Source organism: Lagopus leucura, unplaced genomic scaffold (genome assembly GCF_019238085.1).
Source record: "Lagopus leucura isolate 7727_CA_CO unplaced genomic scaffold, USGS_WTPT01 Super-Scaffold_100004, whole genome shotgun sequence".
Taxonomy (NCBI): Eukaryota; Metazoa; Chordata; class Aves; order Galliformes; family Phasianidae; genus Lagopus; species Lagopus leucura.
The window spans coordinates 33,802,033-33,820,868 of record NW_024962264.1 but is presented as its reverse complement, the minus strand read 5'-3'; the positions used below and the strand labels follow the sequence as shown (position 1 = coordinate 33,820,868).

Sequence of the window (18,836 nt, the reverse complement as noted above, 5' to 3'; positions counted from 1 at the left end):
TGTGCAGGTCCTCTGGTAGCGAGCACCTTTGGCTCTGAAAACAAAAGGGCTAATTCTCACTGCAGCAGACAGAAGTGCTGCAGCTTTGCCTTTTGTCAGACAAGTAGTTAAAAAATTTTTGCTTCCTTCTCTCCCTATACAAATCTCGTCTCATAGTTCGTCCTGCTTATGCTTGTTAACCCCAAATTTACCACTTGAAATTTCTAGCTATGTGGATACAAACATTCCTTTTTCAGGGCTGGAATGCTTCAAAGCCAGGGACATGGACCTCTCTCAAAGGCTACACATGATGGAAAAAACAATAGCAAATCTGGATAAAGGCCCTCCTCTGTCTAGTCACAAATCCAACCACAGGAATGCTCTGCCTGCTCAACAAGTCTCAGCAGTAGTGCAGGGACACTGCACAGACATACCATGGTCTACAGATCTTGTAAAACATGCAAAGGTTTCAGCAGAAATGCTACCCAAGGAAGTCCAGGTGCAACCAACAGACATGCACTGAATCTTCGTATCATTGGATTTACTTAAATGTTTGACATAGCCCTAATCCTCTACCTGGCAATAATCCTTTACCTTTCACTGTCCATCTTCGTGCAGAAAAAGTGTAGCAGCTCTGCTATAACAGGGTATAAATGTTCATAAATTACATGATTTATACACAATAATTATTAAAAAATTAAGATGTAATTAAAAAAAAAAAAAGCTATTAAGACATCAGGCTTGGGATTTGAGATCTTTTTGGCAAATGAAAAGGGCAAAGAGGCACATGACTTCACCCTGAGGCTAGACAGAGACCTAGAGATGACAGCTTCAAACGCAACAGTTACTCACCATTTTAGGCAAGGTGCTCATCTCTGTGCTGCTGGGCTGATATGCACTTGTCTCAATCAAGGCTCTCTGAATCAAATAAGAACTAAGTGGTTTGGAAGCAAATATATACCTATCTCAAGATTTAACCTACACACCAGGCTTAGGGAAACCCCTTTCTTAAAGTCACTGTAGCGTTTAGGACACACTCATCTCTCACGAATAAACACAGCCCACACAGATCTACTTGAAAGCACTGCTTATCAGAGACCACAGAGGATTCCCTCTCACTCTTCTAATGGCCATGGAACACAATGGCACACCCACTCACCAGCAAGAGGTGCGTGATGGGAAAAGTGGTGGTCGAGCATGGTGGAAAAGTTGTATCAACACAAAGGGTACGAAACGCAAGTTTTAATCTAGAAGTAGAATAATTTACTGTAAGGAGCAGATAGGTCAGGGAACCATTTCTAGGAATGCTTTTTAATTAGAATTTGTTTTAAAGGTTTCCCTACAGAAATAGCACTCAGCCCAACCTGTCAAAGTCCCTTCATCAGAAGTGACTTTCAGTGCTCTACCCAGGCAAGAAATATCACATTATCGTTTCGGATTTTCTTTTGAGGAAGGGGGTGTACAGAGGAGGAGTCTGCAGAAACATCTTCCCCTTCACCCAGACAAGAAGTGATGCAGCAGTTTCAACACACACTGTTCATCTCAGGCTGCAGTCCACTGCACATAATAGCTCGTTAATCAAGTTTCACAGTCGATAAAAGTTAACGCTGTCATTATGTTACTTACTATGAATCTCATTTCTAGGCACATTAAGATCTTTCAGCCTGACTCTTGTATTGGTTTCAGTTTTGATAACAACAAAACCTGCGCAGCTTTCCACCAAGGAGAAGCAGCAGTTCAAACATGTTTATGAAGCTCCTGTTGTCTTCTGTACTGGAAATACCAGTGATTCAGGTGCCCTGGAAATATTTACATGCTCCTAGTAGAAATATCAGAGCTGCTCAGTAGAGCAGGGTAGATCTTTTTTTATCACACCATTTTAGCCTCTGCCTCTCACACTCACACAGTAATCATCTGCAAATTCACATCTAATTCACTGTGGTTTTGTTTAAACAAAACTATTCTGGAAACACTTGCAATAATAGCATAGAAGGCAACAGGCCAGGGTCAGGATGTGGGAGACCAAGGCTCAAATGTCTCTCCTGCCTGAAGGGAGCTTAACTGTGTTTGTATCTCCAGGACAAGCATTTCACTGCTGGATTTGCATGGTGATTTCTCCAGTCTTTTGCAATACATATCTATTCCGCTGCATATTAAGTATTTACTCTCTCTTTGTTAAAGAAAACATTAATGACTTCAGCTTGATGGTTCAAACTATTACCTATGGAGCTCAGAATTACTGTCTGCCTGATTAAAATGAATAAAAGGCACAAACATCATCTCCTTTTCAGAACAAAGCTTTGTATTCACTCAGCTCTACATCAGACCCCTTACAATCTCTAGTTCTGATCTCTTGTTTAGTCCTAAGTGCTAATAAAAAAGCAAAACGTTCTGGACAGGAGAAGCTGATAGCAATCTACCAGCTCAGTAGCAAACTGTTAGAGCACCATCTTGGGAGACAAATGCCATGTACTCAAATCCTTCCAAGCAGCAAAAGAAACTGAAGCCAAGAGATGTGCATCTGAGGAGAAATACTTTTTCCACTGGACAGACAAGTAACAAGGGAATAACATCACTTCTTCCCCTGTAATGCATTCACAAGAAGTACAGTGAATACAGCTTTCTATATTTTTGGCTTTCACCTCACTAACACACAGCTTTTGAATTTGGACTCACCAACAAGCTTAATTTCTTTGGGACTGGAAACAGTTCAGCAGTTTGTTGTTATGTTGTTGTCATCTGTCAGCTCAGCAACAATGAAGGAGCTAAATTAAATCTTTCCATGTGTGCTGTTCCTGAGTTTAATATCCATCACCTGTTCAACACTATCATGATTTCTGCCAAGGAAACCAGGAATAATAAGATTTTTCCTAATCCAGGACCAGGCAAAGCCAGCATTGCTAAACCTTTAAGATCACATCCCTTCTTATCTGAAAGGCTGCATGACATCCCATGAGTAGCAAACAAAATACGTATGTTCTGTGAAGCATTCCCCCAGACTAAAGGTAAAACATTTACAAACACGTCTAAGTCATTTTGAATCACACACATTCACTGAAGTACTGGGCTGTTTACAGAGCCTTTTAACGACTAAGCCCGAAGCAGGCACAGGTAGGGGTGCATTGCTCTGCTCACTGCAGGACCAGCTACTTGCTTAAAAAACACTAATATGGAACAGGATCATTGATGATTCTTAAGAATTGGCAGTGAAAACATAAAGTGGCTTGGGTTGAAAGGGACCTCAATGATCATCCGGTTCTATCCCCTCTGCCATAGGCAGGGTTGCCAGTCATTACATCAGACTGCCCATGCTCTTCCAGTTTGCCAGCCACCTTAAATCAAGCAATCATACTGTTTCATTTTGAACCCTTGCAAACGTTAGCAACATTCATGTAATGCCATTTTCATCACAGCAAGGCAGGCATAAGAAAAATGCTGTGGAGGTAGATAGATGTAGTCAATGGAAAAATTGAAGGGGGGGAATCCTTTTTCTTAGCCTTCAGTGGAAATTTGTAGGGGTACAGCAGAAGTCACACATACATCTTTTCACCTGACCTACCCACTCCCCCCATTCACAAGAGGAAAACCCCTTTGGCTACACCATAACATGTCTGAATAATAAAAATTTCATTGCTTCTCATGCATATCCAAGGCACTTATTTATAGAAGGACCAAATTGGATGGCTGCCATTCAAATCGTTTTATTGTTCACTTAAGAATTGTTTGTATAGGGTTTTTCCATAAGGGAAAAATAAGGAAATGAGTTAGAGAAAATTTAATATAATGTAAAGACAGCAGCTTAAAGTACCGGATCCTTGGTGACTTGTGAAGGGCTTAATTGCCATGTAAGTATTATTGAGGAGAGAAAAGACCGCTACAAGGAAGAAAGGAAACAGGGAAATAAAAGGCAATTTTGGAAGTGCTCAAAACAGTTCACAACTCCAGTATTCTGGAGAGGAAGTTGAAGATATATTTTTGCTGTTCGGGAAGTTTCTGAGACTTAGTTTCAAGGTTATACTTTGATACCACACTTAGGGCATTATGAATGATTTCATCCCATTGGAAAAAAAAAAAGAAGCCTGCCATTGTCGATGCAGAAGTAACTCACTGGCTACCTACAGCTGTTCTCTTTTTGCTGCATGAGTGAGAAGCCCACCTACGCACTTACATGTTTGCCAAGCTGAAATGCTCTTCTGCTTCTCTCACAGAAGCAGAATGGCCACTATTTTTGTTTTCATTACCACATTTTTTACAGTCTCAACTGGTCCAGATCAAGAAGTAGTTATACAAAGCAGTCGGTTCAAACTGTCATGTTTTTTGATGTAAACAGCTATGATGCAGTCCATATCTTGACTACGCTTGATACAGACTTGAAACACATTTTTGCGCTCACAGAAATGGCTTTTGCAAGGGGAAGATACTGTTACCCACTTCTGCTCTTAATTTTATGAACTTTGATTGAAGTTTGGACTCAGTTGGGCCTGAGATGTACGAGAAGTCAAGGCACTTCCTACCCATTCTGTTCCTGCTCACTGTGTGGCTTACTGCTTAGACACAAATGAAAGATCACACAAAAGAAATTCTTCCCTTACAGAAAATCTGGAAATGCCACAGCAACTTTATGAGGTCTTGTACAGCAATTCAATTAATTTTTTATTATAACTCAAACACATTTTTATGTATTTTCACTGGATTTTCACCAAGATGTTTATGAAGTCAATGTGGTATCAAAGTAAGGAAAGAAAAGGCAATGATCTCACCTCCATCCAATCACAAATCTATTAACTTCCACCACTTCCTATTACTACCTCAGATTCTGGTCAGGCGGAATTGTTAGTGGTCCTCCTCCCCAGCCCACCATTCTCATCCAACATTCTTCCTATCAACTTCCACTGCTGCCTAGCCCTTTTGAAATCAGTTAGCATGCTGTCACATATTTCAGTGGACCTGGCTTTTCATTACTACCTCCACAGCACAGAGAACAGAAGCCAGAATTTGAAAACAGGTTTTAAAGCAGTTTAAAACAAGTTTCAACACAACAGTGCTTCCTTGATGTTTGTCAATTCAATGAACATTAAGCACACAGTTTAATGTCAATGAAGTCTGAATAGAAACTTTTTTACTGGCCAAAAAGTCCACCCTGTACCTCAGCTGTCTGCCCACCCATTGGTTTCTGCCATTATAGTTATTCTTACTGAAATATTTCAGGCTCTAAATTCTGAGTTTTGTCCTGAACTGGAATTAAATCTAATTTTGGCAGTGTCTGAATCCTCCATGAAAGGATTTTTTCTTTCTGCATTAGCTTCAGAAAGAATTCTTTCCTATCCATACATAGTTTAGTGTGTTTGTCAGTTAACAAGAGGAAAAAGTAAACCCTGCAGTCATAATATGTTTCCCACACTATATGACAATGAAGTCTTAAGGAAACATCTAATAATTTGTTGGAAAAATGACCTTTAAACAATAGAGACAGTTAGGGTTTTTTTGGATGAGACAAAGCATATTTCTTCCAGATTCAAGGACTGCCAAAAACTGCAAGTTCACCTGAAACATTGAACATCTCTATAGTTAAGGCCAAGGAAAAATGCCAAGATTCAAGGATGAGCTGAATATTGTGGAAAAAATGAAGGATCATCACAAAGACTATAGTTGCTGTCCATAAGGCATATGCATGACATTTCCCTATGTTTTTAAAATAAATCATGATAAAATGTTTTAAAATATAAAGAAAAATTCACAGAAAGTAACCACTCTTCACTACAGTTACTTGTCCCTCTGTATAGGGAGTGGAATTCAAGTACAGCAAATGTTAGGCTACATTACCTAAAGCATTATTGGAACTGGATGATCATGGTGGCAAATGATACCGAATAGAGGAAAACCGAATGATATCAAACAGTATTGTGTAAAAATGCCCCTCCCTCCATTGATAAGTAAGCTTATCAATGTCATTGTCAACTAACACCTCAACTGTGGGCTGTAAATAGCCAACTAAGCACAAGACACAAGAGGTCCTGGATTTAAAAAATGGAAGAAAACACAAAGTAAGACCTAATGTACCCAGTAAGAACTGCTTTGCTATTGGCACTGAGTTGAATATAGAGAGATCCCTTCTCCTGGGTCACGCTTGCAGGTGACCAAGGGAAAACAGTGGAAATGCAGACATTTCATAGGAGCTATCCTGATTGTCAGTGGACAAGGAAAAAAATGTATCTTATAGGAGAAAAAGACAGTGAAGGGTGACGCCTCCACTGCATTTCAGAAGATAAATGTATTTTCTAGGCTCTCTGGATAATCTGATGATCTTTTTTTCACTACCACTAATACCCTTCTCTGGACCCTCTCCAATAGCTCCACATCTTTCTTGTGTCAGGGCCCAGACCTGGATGCATTACTCCAGCCAGGATCTCATGAGGGCAGAACAGAGAGGGACAATCAACTCACTGTCCCTGCTGGCCACCCCTCTTCTGATGGAACCCAGAATACCATTGGCCTTCCAGTCTGTGAGAGCATGCTGCTGGCTCATGTTAAATTTTTCATCTACCAGAACCTCTAGGTCCTTCTCAGCAGGGATACTCCTCAAAGAGTTCTTCTCCCAGTACATAACATAACATCATAACAGTCAAAACAATCACCCCCTTCTACTATAAGATATATGAATTTTCCCTCTTTGTAAAATCAAGAATAATATCTACTTCACTGTATGATTGTGCAAGACATAGAAGTGAGTGTGGCAAAGTTAAAACCCACAATAGAGAGGGAGTTCACCATTAGAAGCTAGATCCAATCATTTCTAATACAGTTCCCTATTACATAAGCAATCGGACAACATCAACAAAAATTTGTAAAGGCAAGAATTCCCATACAACATCCTTTAAGAAAACCACCTTAGTACTGTTTCCTGTTAACAAAAGAAAGGGTAATAAAAATGAAGGCTCTCCTGATCTAAGGCTGCTATTTCCACCTCATATGACCTTAATTTTATGGAAAAAGCACCTTTGTGTTATTCAGATTTTACTCATAAAACATAGACAGAGGCAATGTATAGGCACTGGGGAACAATAAAAAAAAATGTAAAAATTCATTGAATGGTAAAGGAAAAGGTTGTTAAATGTTTTAAATGATGCAAGGAAAAGCCATTTGCTGTAGTGGAGATAAGGTTGCTCTTTTTATTCTTTTTTTTTATTAAGGGAAAAAAAAAGAGACAAGTGCTTGGAGCAGTAGGAGGCTATAGCAAATAGCTTTACTTCCCTTGTGTGCTTCCCCTGCAATAATAACCTTAAAAAGAAAACAAACAAACAAAAGCATTAAGTACTGAAGATTAGTTTATAACCTAGGTATATCTACCTATGAATTACAATCTTACTCTGTGCAATACATTTCTGTGCATCTTACTTTTCAAGCTGCCTTAAATCACAGCAGACAGCCAGTTAGTCTAATAGATGTCCCATCACTATCTATTAGTTTTTCAAGTGCTAGCAGACATTCAAGTTTAGCTCACCCTATGTTCCTGAAAAGACGTATCCAGCTTCTGCAAATCAGAGAGAAATAGTGAAGGAAAATGCAACCTGTATGAGAGGACTATCCAGACAAGACAGAAATGGAGTATTTTCAAAGTTTGTGCTCTAGATCCATGTGGGTGTTACGCTGTGGGGGGCTTAGCAGTTTCTGTTCAGCATCATATGGTTATGACATTGGGCCCTAAGACAACCTCACCTGCACTTGCTAAATGGGAAGCCAAGCGTTACTCAGATAGCATTACCTTCACCAGTGCAGTGGTGAAGCCATTCTAGTCAGTTCCCAGACCTAGAGTGATTTGAGACAGACTCACCCAACAGCCTCCTCACCACATCACCCTGGTGCAAGTTGTGCAGTTTGAGTTTTTCTGTCCTGCTGGGTAGCCCAGCTCTTTTGGGTCCAGCTACCTCAAGTGGGCTGCAGCTAAGCTAAGTAATTATCTGTGAGCATTGCTATGAGATTCAGAATCTTTAGCAATTGAATTCCTTCAAAAAAAAAATAAATAAATAAAAACCCACAAAACATTAAGTCCCAGAAGTGGCTTGGGCATTTTGCTCTCTGGTCTTCCATTCATCTGGGCTGACATTTCTCACTCTTAGAAAACAACCTGAGGTCACTGGATTGGAGCAAGACCTTCTTGAATGCATTTTAGAAGTGTTCTTCCTAAGGAAATCCCCTCATCTTCAACTAAGATCATTTTTATACGTTCTTTCTCTAAAAACATTAGTCAAAGGCAATGGGAAATTGTACATCTCTGTGGCTTTTATTAACTTATTTCCTTTACAGCAATATGCTGTAAAACCAGTAGTATGACTCTTTCTAAACTCAAGAGTGTTACTGTGGTACCTTCAGCAATCTCGTGGTCCCTTTCAATGGTTAATAACCACCATATCTCAACATACAACCACTCCCTTACACATGTTAATACTGAAGATACTGCCACAGCTTGCTTTTAAAATGGTGACTTCAGGTTATATTTCATTTTGTTCCTAGATAACTGGTGTTGCTGAATTCTGTTTAAATGGCAGAGAAAAGCAAAGGACCAAAGGCTATTGCAAACAAAAATTTCCATCTCCTGCAGGCACACGAAGTTTTGAAAGATGATTAATACTCTGGCACACAGTATTAGTACAGTCACTCCAGATAACAGAATATGGTAGAGGGAGGTTTCAGAAGACAGCAGCTTAAGGTAACATGTGCTAAAACAACAGTAATGCTGACACAAAGATCAACACATTTATAGTGAAAGAATTTCAAACCATCCTTCCATACCAGGAAAAAAAAAAAAAAAAAAAAAAAATTTGAGCAATTCACTTTTGATTCCAAGCACACACAAAAACTCAAACCAGACTGCGCTTCTTGCTGAAGAAATAATAATATTTGTTACTGGACTCACAAGCTATCATGTATTGTTCTCCTATTCCCCCCCTCCCACCCCCCCCCCAACCTCCAACCTCCCTGCACCCATACAGACCTTTCAAGATACTAAAATGCTCAGCATCTTTTTTCAATTTGAGATGTATTTTGACCTATTGAATTCCTAAGCTGCTTACTACTCACTGGAATAATTATTAATCTCCAATTTATTAAACAAAACTGGTGGCAACATGGCTTGTTCAACCTACAGCTCTGTCAAACCTTTCTCTCTTGCAAAGCTACAACCTACACAGTGGAACAGGATTATATATAGTAGTAATACAACTAAATAGTTGGAATCCCCTTCAGCTTGAAGCAAACAGCTTGAAGCAAACAGCAGTTATGACTCATTACATTGCATTAAAAAAGGGGATTTCCTGCTGAAGTAAAACATCAATGTACATTAAAAAAAAAAATTAAAAATAGTAGGTAAGAAAAAAATAAAAAGGGAGCCAAAGATTCATTAGGGAGGTGAAACAAGGAGAGCACAAAAGTAACAGTTTTTATTTCAGCTGGAGGTACAAGAAGCAAACTGGATTTGTTATTCTAAAACTGAAACTAGAAGACATGCTGATATTTGTGCCTTCACTCTGAAACCCAGCTGAGACAATACTAGGCTGCTTTCACCAGTCAGCAACACTCCTGCAGTTCATCGCTCCGTCCTATATCCTGGCAAAGACGGAGCAGCCCTATGCATCACCTCTACCACTGAATCTGGCACAGAAGTCTGGCCTTCGTTTCAAAGATTGTGCAAGATGAGAAATGGATTATCAAGAAGCGAGCCATTACCCAATATCTGGGCTCCTTTCCATGAGTCAGGGTGAAGCAGTCTACCGCTTTCAGTAAATATGAAGTTCACGTTTGCAATTACTGTTTCTAGTAAAGACAAACTCCCCCGCAGAGTGAAAGTAGGAGGGTGGTTAGGAACTACGTAGGATGTTTCATATGTAGGCTGTGAGAACACAGGACACCTTCTGCCTTGAATGTGAAACACCAGGAGATAGGGTTTTTAGTAACTGACTGCAAGATTCCCACCGAGGTAGAAATCTGCAGGTAGAGGATGAAACTGGAGGCTGATCTGCCATTGAATCACACTGCTTCCTCACCAAGTCATGCTGTCTACTTCCATGCAAGAGGCATAAGAAACTTGTACAGCTTACTGCTCATAGTGAATTCTGTCCTCTGACAACAGAGGTTTTATTGGTACAGAGTATTACAGTCGAGGTGAAAGAAATATGGAGCGCATCAATAGCTTCCTTTCTCCAGATAAGTTGCTGTAGGGAAACCGGGCCAACACTTCCACCAACTTGCTTGTGAAAAATTAGTAAAATTAGACTATTAAATTAGTACTCCTCTTTGCAAAACTGTTTTTCATTCATAAAATGATTTTATGAATGGCTTTTTATTGGAATGGGACTTACCAGATTTTTCTTCTAGATGCTAGAGATTCTTTCCAGATATTAGAGACCCCTGTTTACTTTCCTCATGCTCATGTCTCAGTGACCCGTTTACTTTCCTCATGCTCATGTGTCTGCAGTGACACAGGAAACAAAAACACTAGTAATAGAATCAAGCACATCAGTTGAAGGCCTAATCATGCAACTCCACAAAAGCAGAATGCCTTGGGGTGGACAAGGAGAATGAAAAATAGCACTCAAAGGAAGGAGAAGCTATGTGTTTAGACAAAGCAAAAATCAACTCAGCTCTGCCTTATTGGAAGAGAATTCATAACAGTTTCTTGAAGACAAGTCTCTGATTCCTCCTTTGCAGTCAGCAAAGGACAAAGTTAAATTTATGTTCATGGTATTTATAAAAACACAGATAAAACATTCTGCTAGGCAAGGCAGCAACAGTAAATCTTTTTTTAAATATTGGTATTGTTTTCCAACCACTTTTCAAGAGATTTATTTTGCTACATTTCTCACATTATAGTCTCCTCCCTTATAAGCACAGCAATGAATCTGGTTAGAAATTTTCTAAGAAGTGACCCATTTGAAAATAATAGTTAATTAAAACCACTAGTTACAACAGTCATATTAATTGCAAAATTAAGTTTCTGATGAAAATGACAAGAGTAAAAATACTGTGCACCAAAGGAAAGGAGAAGGATGTGTAATTACTGCCCCTCAATCAATCAATATCCAACTTCAGCAACAGCTAGTCTTCCCTTTGCCACTGTTCCCAGGCACTGGGCAAAAACTTCACCTTCATCCTCATTTGCAGAGGAGTCCTCCTTGTAGAATGGAGCCTATGCTTTCAGGCAAGGCGAGACACAGAGGATTACCAAAATCCATTCCCATTTGCTCTCCATTCCACCCTCTGCACAGCTGGGCACCCTGGCCTCACCCACAAGCATAAGGAAAGACAAATGTCATAGAGGAACAGCCTACTCCGCAAGCATTGGTGCTTGTGCTGTGTTTGTATCACAAGCAGTTGCTGACACACTAAAGATCAGTACCCTGGACTTTATGCTGGACACACATCAGATGTATGGCCTGAATGTTTATGTGCCTGTCCTTCAGGCAGCATCACACCTTGTATTCCCAGTAGTCTATCTGCTTTAGAGTGCTGATGTAGAACAGACTCTGCTTGGTCGTTCTTCTCCAGCCTAATATTACTACTTCACTTCTGGAAAATCATCACTACTGGCTTCAAAATTCTGTTGAAAATAACAAGTCATACATCTGAAGAAAAAAACCACTTAGTTCTCTCCACTGCCTCAGCTCACCTCACCGCCTACTCATACTTGGGTTCTGAGCACCTTTGGGAAAGGTCTTCCCCAGCTCTCTCCTTTCACCTTACATCTGCTCTGTATCTACAGTATGGTTCTGAACTCACTGAACTGAAAGGTCTTGTTGCCTTCAATGGAGCAGAAGAAAAAACATCCAATACTTATTTTTCATGACATTCACAAATCTCACTGATGAAAATGACAACTTTCACCCTGTAACCTTCATATAGACTACATATCACTGGAAGTCCTCAAGTTCCAGAAGCAACTCTTAGTGGCATGTAGCCACAGAATGTGAAACTGTATATATGTTACTTTTAAAGCTACTACATACCCAGAACTCAAAGCTACATAAAGAAGTTACTGTCTTACCTGGTGCAACACAAAATGGAATGTTAAAAGCATGCCAAATAGTCAAATAGGTTTTGGGGGTGGGAGGAGGGGGGGAGAAAGGTGTTGTTTGTGGTGTGATTAATGTTTCAAGAAAAAAAATAAGCTAAGGTGTTAGTTATAGCCCAAAGGACCTGCTTATTTCAAGTGCATTACCTCCATCCCTTTTTGCCTAGAGTAGTTCAGAGGAACAGTCTGATGTGAAGCTCTGTTGCATTTATGACTAGCTGAGTCAGCAAGGTGAGGTTACTTCAATAGGCTTCATCCTTTCACACTGGGGAAAAACTAGCAAAACAAAAATCATAAGCCAGGACTCTGTTAATGGAGATTCCATTTTAACTGCTGTTTGCAAAAGATCAGCTAGAGTGCTTTGGTACTTGTTTCTTGTTCCAGAAGCAGGACTAAAAGTCTGATTATACTGCCAAATAATTCAGAAACATTAGCAATTATTTTCAAGTAAAGACCACTTATATATCAGTTAAAACAAACAAACAAACAAACAAACAAACAAACAGAGAAACACATACAGTATGCTGAGAAAAGATACTTCAGTTAATTTGCTATCTCAGTTCTGAAACCTCAGCTCTAAACCTGAATCATAGAATCATCATAGAATGGTTTGGGTTGGAAGGGACCCCAAGGATCACTAAGTTTCAACTGCTCTGCCACAGGCAGGGCCACCAATCTCAGATCTGGTTCTAGACCAGGCTGCCCAGGGCCCCATCCAACCTGGCATTGAACACCTCCGGGAATGGGGCATCCACAACCTCTCTGGGTAGCCTGTTCCAGCACCTCACCACTCACTCTGTAAAGAACTTCCCCCTGTCATCCAGCCTAAATCTTCCCTGCTTCAACTGAAAACCACTTCCACTTGTTCTGCCATTATCTACCCTTGTAAAGAGTTGGCTTCCCTCCTGTTTATAGGCTCCTTTTAGGTACTGGAAGGCTGCAATAAGGTCACCCAGCAGTCTTCTCCAGGCTGAACAAGTCCAGCTCCCTCAGCCTGTCTTCATAGGGGAGGTGCTCCAGCCTCCTGATCATCTCTGTGGCTCCTCTGGACCCTCTCCAACAACTCTCTGTCTTTTCTGTATTGGGGGCCCAGACCTGGATGCAGATGGGGCCTCACAAGGGCAGAGTAGAGAACGACAATCACCTCCCTGCCCCTGCTGGCTACCCCTCTTCTGATAGAGTCCATGGTACCACTGGCCTCCTGAGCTGCAAGAGCACAGCTCTTGTTCAGTTTTTCATCCACCAGGACCCCTGGGTCCTTCTCAGCAAAGCTACTCTCAAGGAGTTCTTCTCCCAGCCTGTTTGCATATCTGGGATTACTCCAACTTAAGTACAAAAACTTGCACTTTGCTATGCAGAGCCTCATGGGGTTCACACAGGCCAATCTTTCAAGTTTGTCAAGATCCATCCATCTGTATGGCATCTCTTCCTTCTAAATGTGTCTACCAGCTTGGTGTCATCACTTGGGTGAAGATCTGACCTAGAGCATAGCAAACCTAAGAAATGTTGTGAAGGAAAATCCAACATAATCAGAATATGATGAACCAAGTCCCATCTTTCAGTTCTTTGCTGTCCTTAGTTGCCAAAAAGCATCTTGGTTTTGCATTTCATCCTACCAACTCCCAGTTAAAATGCCATTCCTGAGGTTGGGGAGAGCAACACTCCAGACTGGTGTAAAAACTTAACCATATCCCACTGTGGAGTGTCTGGACAAGTTTTTATCAAATAAGTATTTCAGTTTATTTATTCCTTGAAGAGAAATTGAAGATCCTGCAAAACATCCCACAAGGTGTCACTAGAGATGCAGCAGCCAAAAGCCTCCTGAAATACCCTTCCCTACCTTTGCTTCCTGTTCCTCGAAGATGTTACAGACAGATTGGAAATCATAAAAACAAAGACAACTGGACAAAAACATACTTACTTGCACACCTCTGTCACTTAAGATGTGGCCTATTAAGCAATAATTCAAACAGCGAATGAACCAAGTAAACGCTGATTAACAGGGAGTGTAATTCAACTTAGGCAACAACTTACAAGGAAATAGCTCAGAAGTTTGCAGCAGGTTTTGTGTTTTACAGAAGAATCAAAAGAAGCTGTGTTGCCCCCCTTTTAAGACTCCTAATATAGAAAGAGGGAAAAAAAAGAAAAATCAACGATCAGATCTGCCACAGTCCCACATTAGTGCTAGTGATAATGTCTCATTTCATTTTCATCACTCAGTTTTAAACCCATCTTTTAACTCAATGCCTATCACTGAAGGTTACATTCCAGTGCCTTTTTTTTTTTTTTAATTATATGAAAAATAATAGTTTACAGCCTTAGCAGATGCTATATTTACTCACAACTGAACAGCACAGAGATGTATCATTGATCTACTCACTTGCTCCAGAAAGACCAGATTTAATGAACACCAGGTTTAGTGACTTACATTGCTTATTGCCTAGCAGCCAATGCATGGTGATTAGCTAATTATTGCAGAAATTACTCAACTTCCTATATCTGCGTGCCAATGGCCAAATTCCAAAGGGCACTCCCAGAAATACAAGCAATCAAATCCCATGTGCTCAGGCTATCTGTAGGATTCATCCAAATTTATTTGTAATAGGGACTGTTCCTTATTTTTTGAGAGAATCTTGTAAATGATCACATCTCCCTTATTTCATTCTCCACAAGAACCAGCAAGGCTTAGACGATCTATCAAATCTTTTCAGAGCAATAGCATTCAATGTAGCTGCTAATGAACCCTGTCCTCATTACAGAGACCAGCTGAGGCAGAGAGACTCTTAAAAGTGAATCCACAAAATGGATTTCTTAGCCTTAAAAAAAAATTAATCAGAATTTGGAACACAGTTCTAACTAGTTTAGGTATGAGAAACATCCAGTTACTGGCTTTAAGGAACAAAAAGTTGAGTACACATGTTATTATAACATAGAAAGTATATAATAAAAACAAAAAATACAGCAAGTATAAAATATCAATACTGTTTCTATTAGCCTGTACACAGTTAATACAAGAGCACAAAATACAACTGGTCTCAATTGGAGTTCGAGTGTTTTATCTGCTTGATTTGTACATTAGAATGCTGGCACTAGTAGGTTCAAATGCAATCCATAAGAAGTAGCCATCTTACATTTCCCAGAATAAGCAAAGAAATTATTCTGCATGGCTAAGTATAAATAAGAATATTTATTCTAAAGTTTTTGTATTTCATGCAGAAGTAATTTCACAATGGCTTAGGGTCATCTATCAGAGAAATAAAGCAGATAACAGTAACTGCAGTACAATTTCTAAGAACAAAAGCTCTAGGAGCATCTGTAATTGCTAAAATGTATTATTAAAAACAAAAAACCCAGGAAGTTATAAGATGGTTACTGCAAAAGCAGTAGACATAATTTTATGGAATCAAAAACATGAAGTGAAAGCAGTATTGCCCATAACCATTTACCCAGAATAACTGTGACAAACTGAAATAGCATTCCTTTCCAAGAACAGTCAATCAAAATTTGTCCTAATAAGACTGAAGATGCTTTTACTGCCAGCTATATTTCAGTCTCTGTTTCTAGCTGATGAATTAATGATGCTTTCTTGATATTTTCCTTTCCAAGCTCAACACCGTGTAAGGTGAAAAAAATGAAACATGATATGCTAAGAAAAATTCAGTAGTTCGGTAGTTCAGTAATATGCCTCTTAAAAGAGTGCCTTGCCTTATCTTTCACATGGCTGCCACCTAAGTCTTTTCAAAATAGCTGATTGATTACTGTAAACTCAGCAAGTTTATCTGCCTTTTTACTTTACATATTCATGAAACGTTTTTTATGTGTTTTAATTTTAATAAATATACTTCTTTCCTGTGCCATACCACTCAAGATTTTTAAAAAGTTATACATTCTCAAGAGTAGAACTTCTCATTCCCTTACACCCCTCAAACACATTCTCAAACACATTCTTCCATCTTGCTGCTCCTTGAGCTCTCTTTCCTTCAGATATATTTCACTTCCACAGAATTTCAGTCAGAGAGCTAAACCTCTCTGTAGATCTGAGGCTTAAAAGCAGCCTCCACTTGCTGCTACCTTAGAAATAGCGTAATTATCAGAATCTGCTTTGCTCTGGACCATCTCCAGAAACTGGGCCAAAACCTCACTGAGAATTGGCTGTTCCACTACATACCTGTGGCTCAAAGATGTCCTTTTAGTTACTCCTTCAAGGTCCATCTCATACACAATTCGCCCCTGAAGGCACCATGGTCTTCATCTTTCTTGCGACTTAGATGAACAGGGAACAGGCCAGCCTCACACACTGGGGGACAGAGAATATAAACAAGCATCCAGCATGGGAAGAGGACTGTGGGGCAATGTGCCAAATGAACAGCTGCCTACAAGAGCTACAGAAGTATGGGCCAAGGACTTTGTTTCAGATTTACTTCAGCAATATGGTTTAATTCATGTCTTGGACAGGCATACCGAGCTAGACCATTACCTGATCAAGATGCAAAAACAATGTTGACTGGAAAGATGGAAACCTTGTTAGTACACCTATGTGCAGGCAAGAGACAGAATAATGATTCTTTGCAAACTGCAGACCTGACCAGTGGCCTAAATGCAGCTGGCAGTACCAAGAAAAGACTTATAGAGACTATGGCCGATAATCCCCGTAAATTTGTAATTAAAACCTCCCAGCATAGTCACTGGATACTTTCTTAATTATTATCATTTTTTAAATCTTATTGTACTTGGCTTCAGATCTGGAAGGTAGCCAAGCCAGGCAGGACAGCTAAAGAAGTGATGCACAGCCTGCCTTGCCTTACACCAATGCTTCTATCAGTCTCTGCAATTTAGCTGTCACATCAAGCTCATCCCATCTGTTTTTCACCTCAACCCTAATTCCTGGAATTATTCAAGGTGTAATTACTATCAGAAACAGCCAAACAATTAATAAAGGAAAGGAAAACACTACCTCAAAAACCTGCTTTTATTTACTGTCGTGTCTTTCAGTAGGGCTACCATAAAAATAACAAGCGTATCCACTACACAAAGTCAAACTGCTGGCCTGTATCCCTGTATAGGGATGTCTTCCACATAAGGCCAGGAGGCTACAAATCCAGACTTATTTCTACCAGCTTCTGTGGTTTTTCAGTGTCTTCCAGAACATCATTGCTATAGTAGTATTTTTAGAAATCTCTTAGAAGGTATCCAAACCCCCCAAAGATGAAAATAAGGAAATTCTTTAAGAAATTATTTGTCAATGCAGGTCTCATAGGGAGCTGAAAGAGACCCAGCTTTTACAGTTCCTACAAGAGAGGAAACCACGCAACCAATGCATTTGGAAGCACCATTGCATGCACATTTTAACCCTTCTCACGTTGTATCTTCCTGATATTCAATTCTATGGAGAAACGAGCGCTATCAAACCCTTGCCACATCCTATACCAAATACATGTTTTCAAAAGCTCCGATCAAACCCTTTCAGAGCTGAGCGAGCAGGGGATGGCCTTTGGCATGCAGCAACGCTGCCATCTACAGCCTGATTTGTGCCACAACACAGCCATTCGGAGTTCTGTAGATGGACGGGACTTTTTCGAACGTTTCTGCTACAAATCAAGCCTGAGCGAGGACGCAGCTTTAAAATAACATTTAGTAGGACATCTTGTAATACTTTAGTCATGGAGACACTTCATATTTTCTTGCTATAGACTGCATGGTCTCTAAGTCTCTTCAGTTATGAAAGAAACAATGATAGTTACGTTTTAGGGGGAGTTTTGGTGCCTAGCAGATGCATCTATGAAAGTCACGTTTGAGGCAAGAGGTGAGAAATAGATGAACAAGAGATTTCCATTGTCACACATACACAAGACTCACAGAAGAAAATTACTGTCCTTTTTATAAGTCATAGTTCAGATGTTATTTTTACAGTCAAGGCAGACATTAGCACTTGTTATTTGAAGCAAGAAAATCATCAGTTCCAGGTCAATTGGCACATTTCTGAGAAACTTCTATTTAAATTCCTACAAATTGTAAGTATGCAAAGTCAGATTCAGAAATAACAACATATAGTACAAGCAAGCTACCTTGAGAACATTGATAAGCACCTGGAAGCTTAAGCTAATTCAAGGCCAGGTAGAAAGGGAGGAAATATCTTCTGTTTAGCCCAATAATGTCAAACGCAGATGATCTATTTTACCACAGCGGCCTCAACAACTTCATCAGTGCTGCCTGACTTGGTCCATGACAGAAGTTACTGCACATTTCTCCATGTTACCCCCATCTCACCCCCTTCCCTGTTACGATGAGGCATTCAAGGTTTCTGAGCAGTCTGACCTAATGGCTGGCAACCCTGCCCATGGCAAGCAGTTGGAACTAGCTGATCTTTAAAGTCCCTTCCAACCTAAGCCATTCATGATATGATGGCCACATCCAGCCTTGATATCAAACGTATCTGACAGCTATATATACTTTCCCGAGGGGAGAACTTTTCATATAACTTGGTATTTTTTAATTTGTTTTATTACCTAGTTCTATTTGTCTACCTCAGAATTTTAACATGGCTGCACATTTTCATGCCAAAAGATTGTCTCCATCTAAATACAGTCTTAGTATATACTTCTTAGGACATTTAGTAAACACAGCTGTATCCCTTCCACCACATGTTCTGCAAACAAATCCATTCCACAGCAGAAAGCACATAAGCTGCAGCCTAGCCAATAACCTTCCCAGCATTCACAATGGGAGCCCTTCATCACACCACCAAACGCTCTACTTCAGACTTCGCTGCAAATAGTGATCATTCAGGTTTGGT

The 18,836-nt window shown here is 39.9% G+C and overlaps 1 protein-coding gene across 6 annotated transcripts in view; it reads right to left on the bottom strand.

Moving 5' to 3' along the window:
• TNIP3 (TNFAIP3 interacting protein 3) overlaps nt 1–14,491 on the bottom strand; it is a 66,083-nt gene extending 51,592 nt beyond the window's left edge. Inside the window, exons 1-4 of one of the 6 annotated variants that reach the window (XM_042871615.1) lie at nt 14,424–14,459; nt 14,078–14,161; nt 12,191–12,319; nt 10,335–10,444 (exon numbers count right to left, since the gene is read on the bottom strand). Coding sequence is in view for 5 of the 6 variants with exons in the window: in XM_042871608.1 (XP_042727542.1) it covers nt 832–852 (21 nt within the window). In the remaining variant the exon portion in view is untranslated. The other 5 variants (XM_042871610.1, XM_042871609.1, XM_042871613.1 and 2 more) reach the window with 5 other exon arrangements.
• Between the last annotated feature and the right edge of the window lie 4,345 nt (nt 14,492–18,836).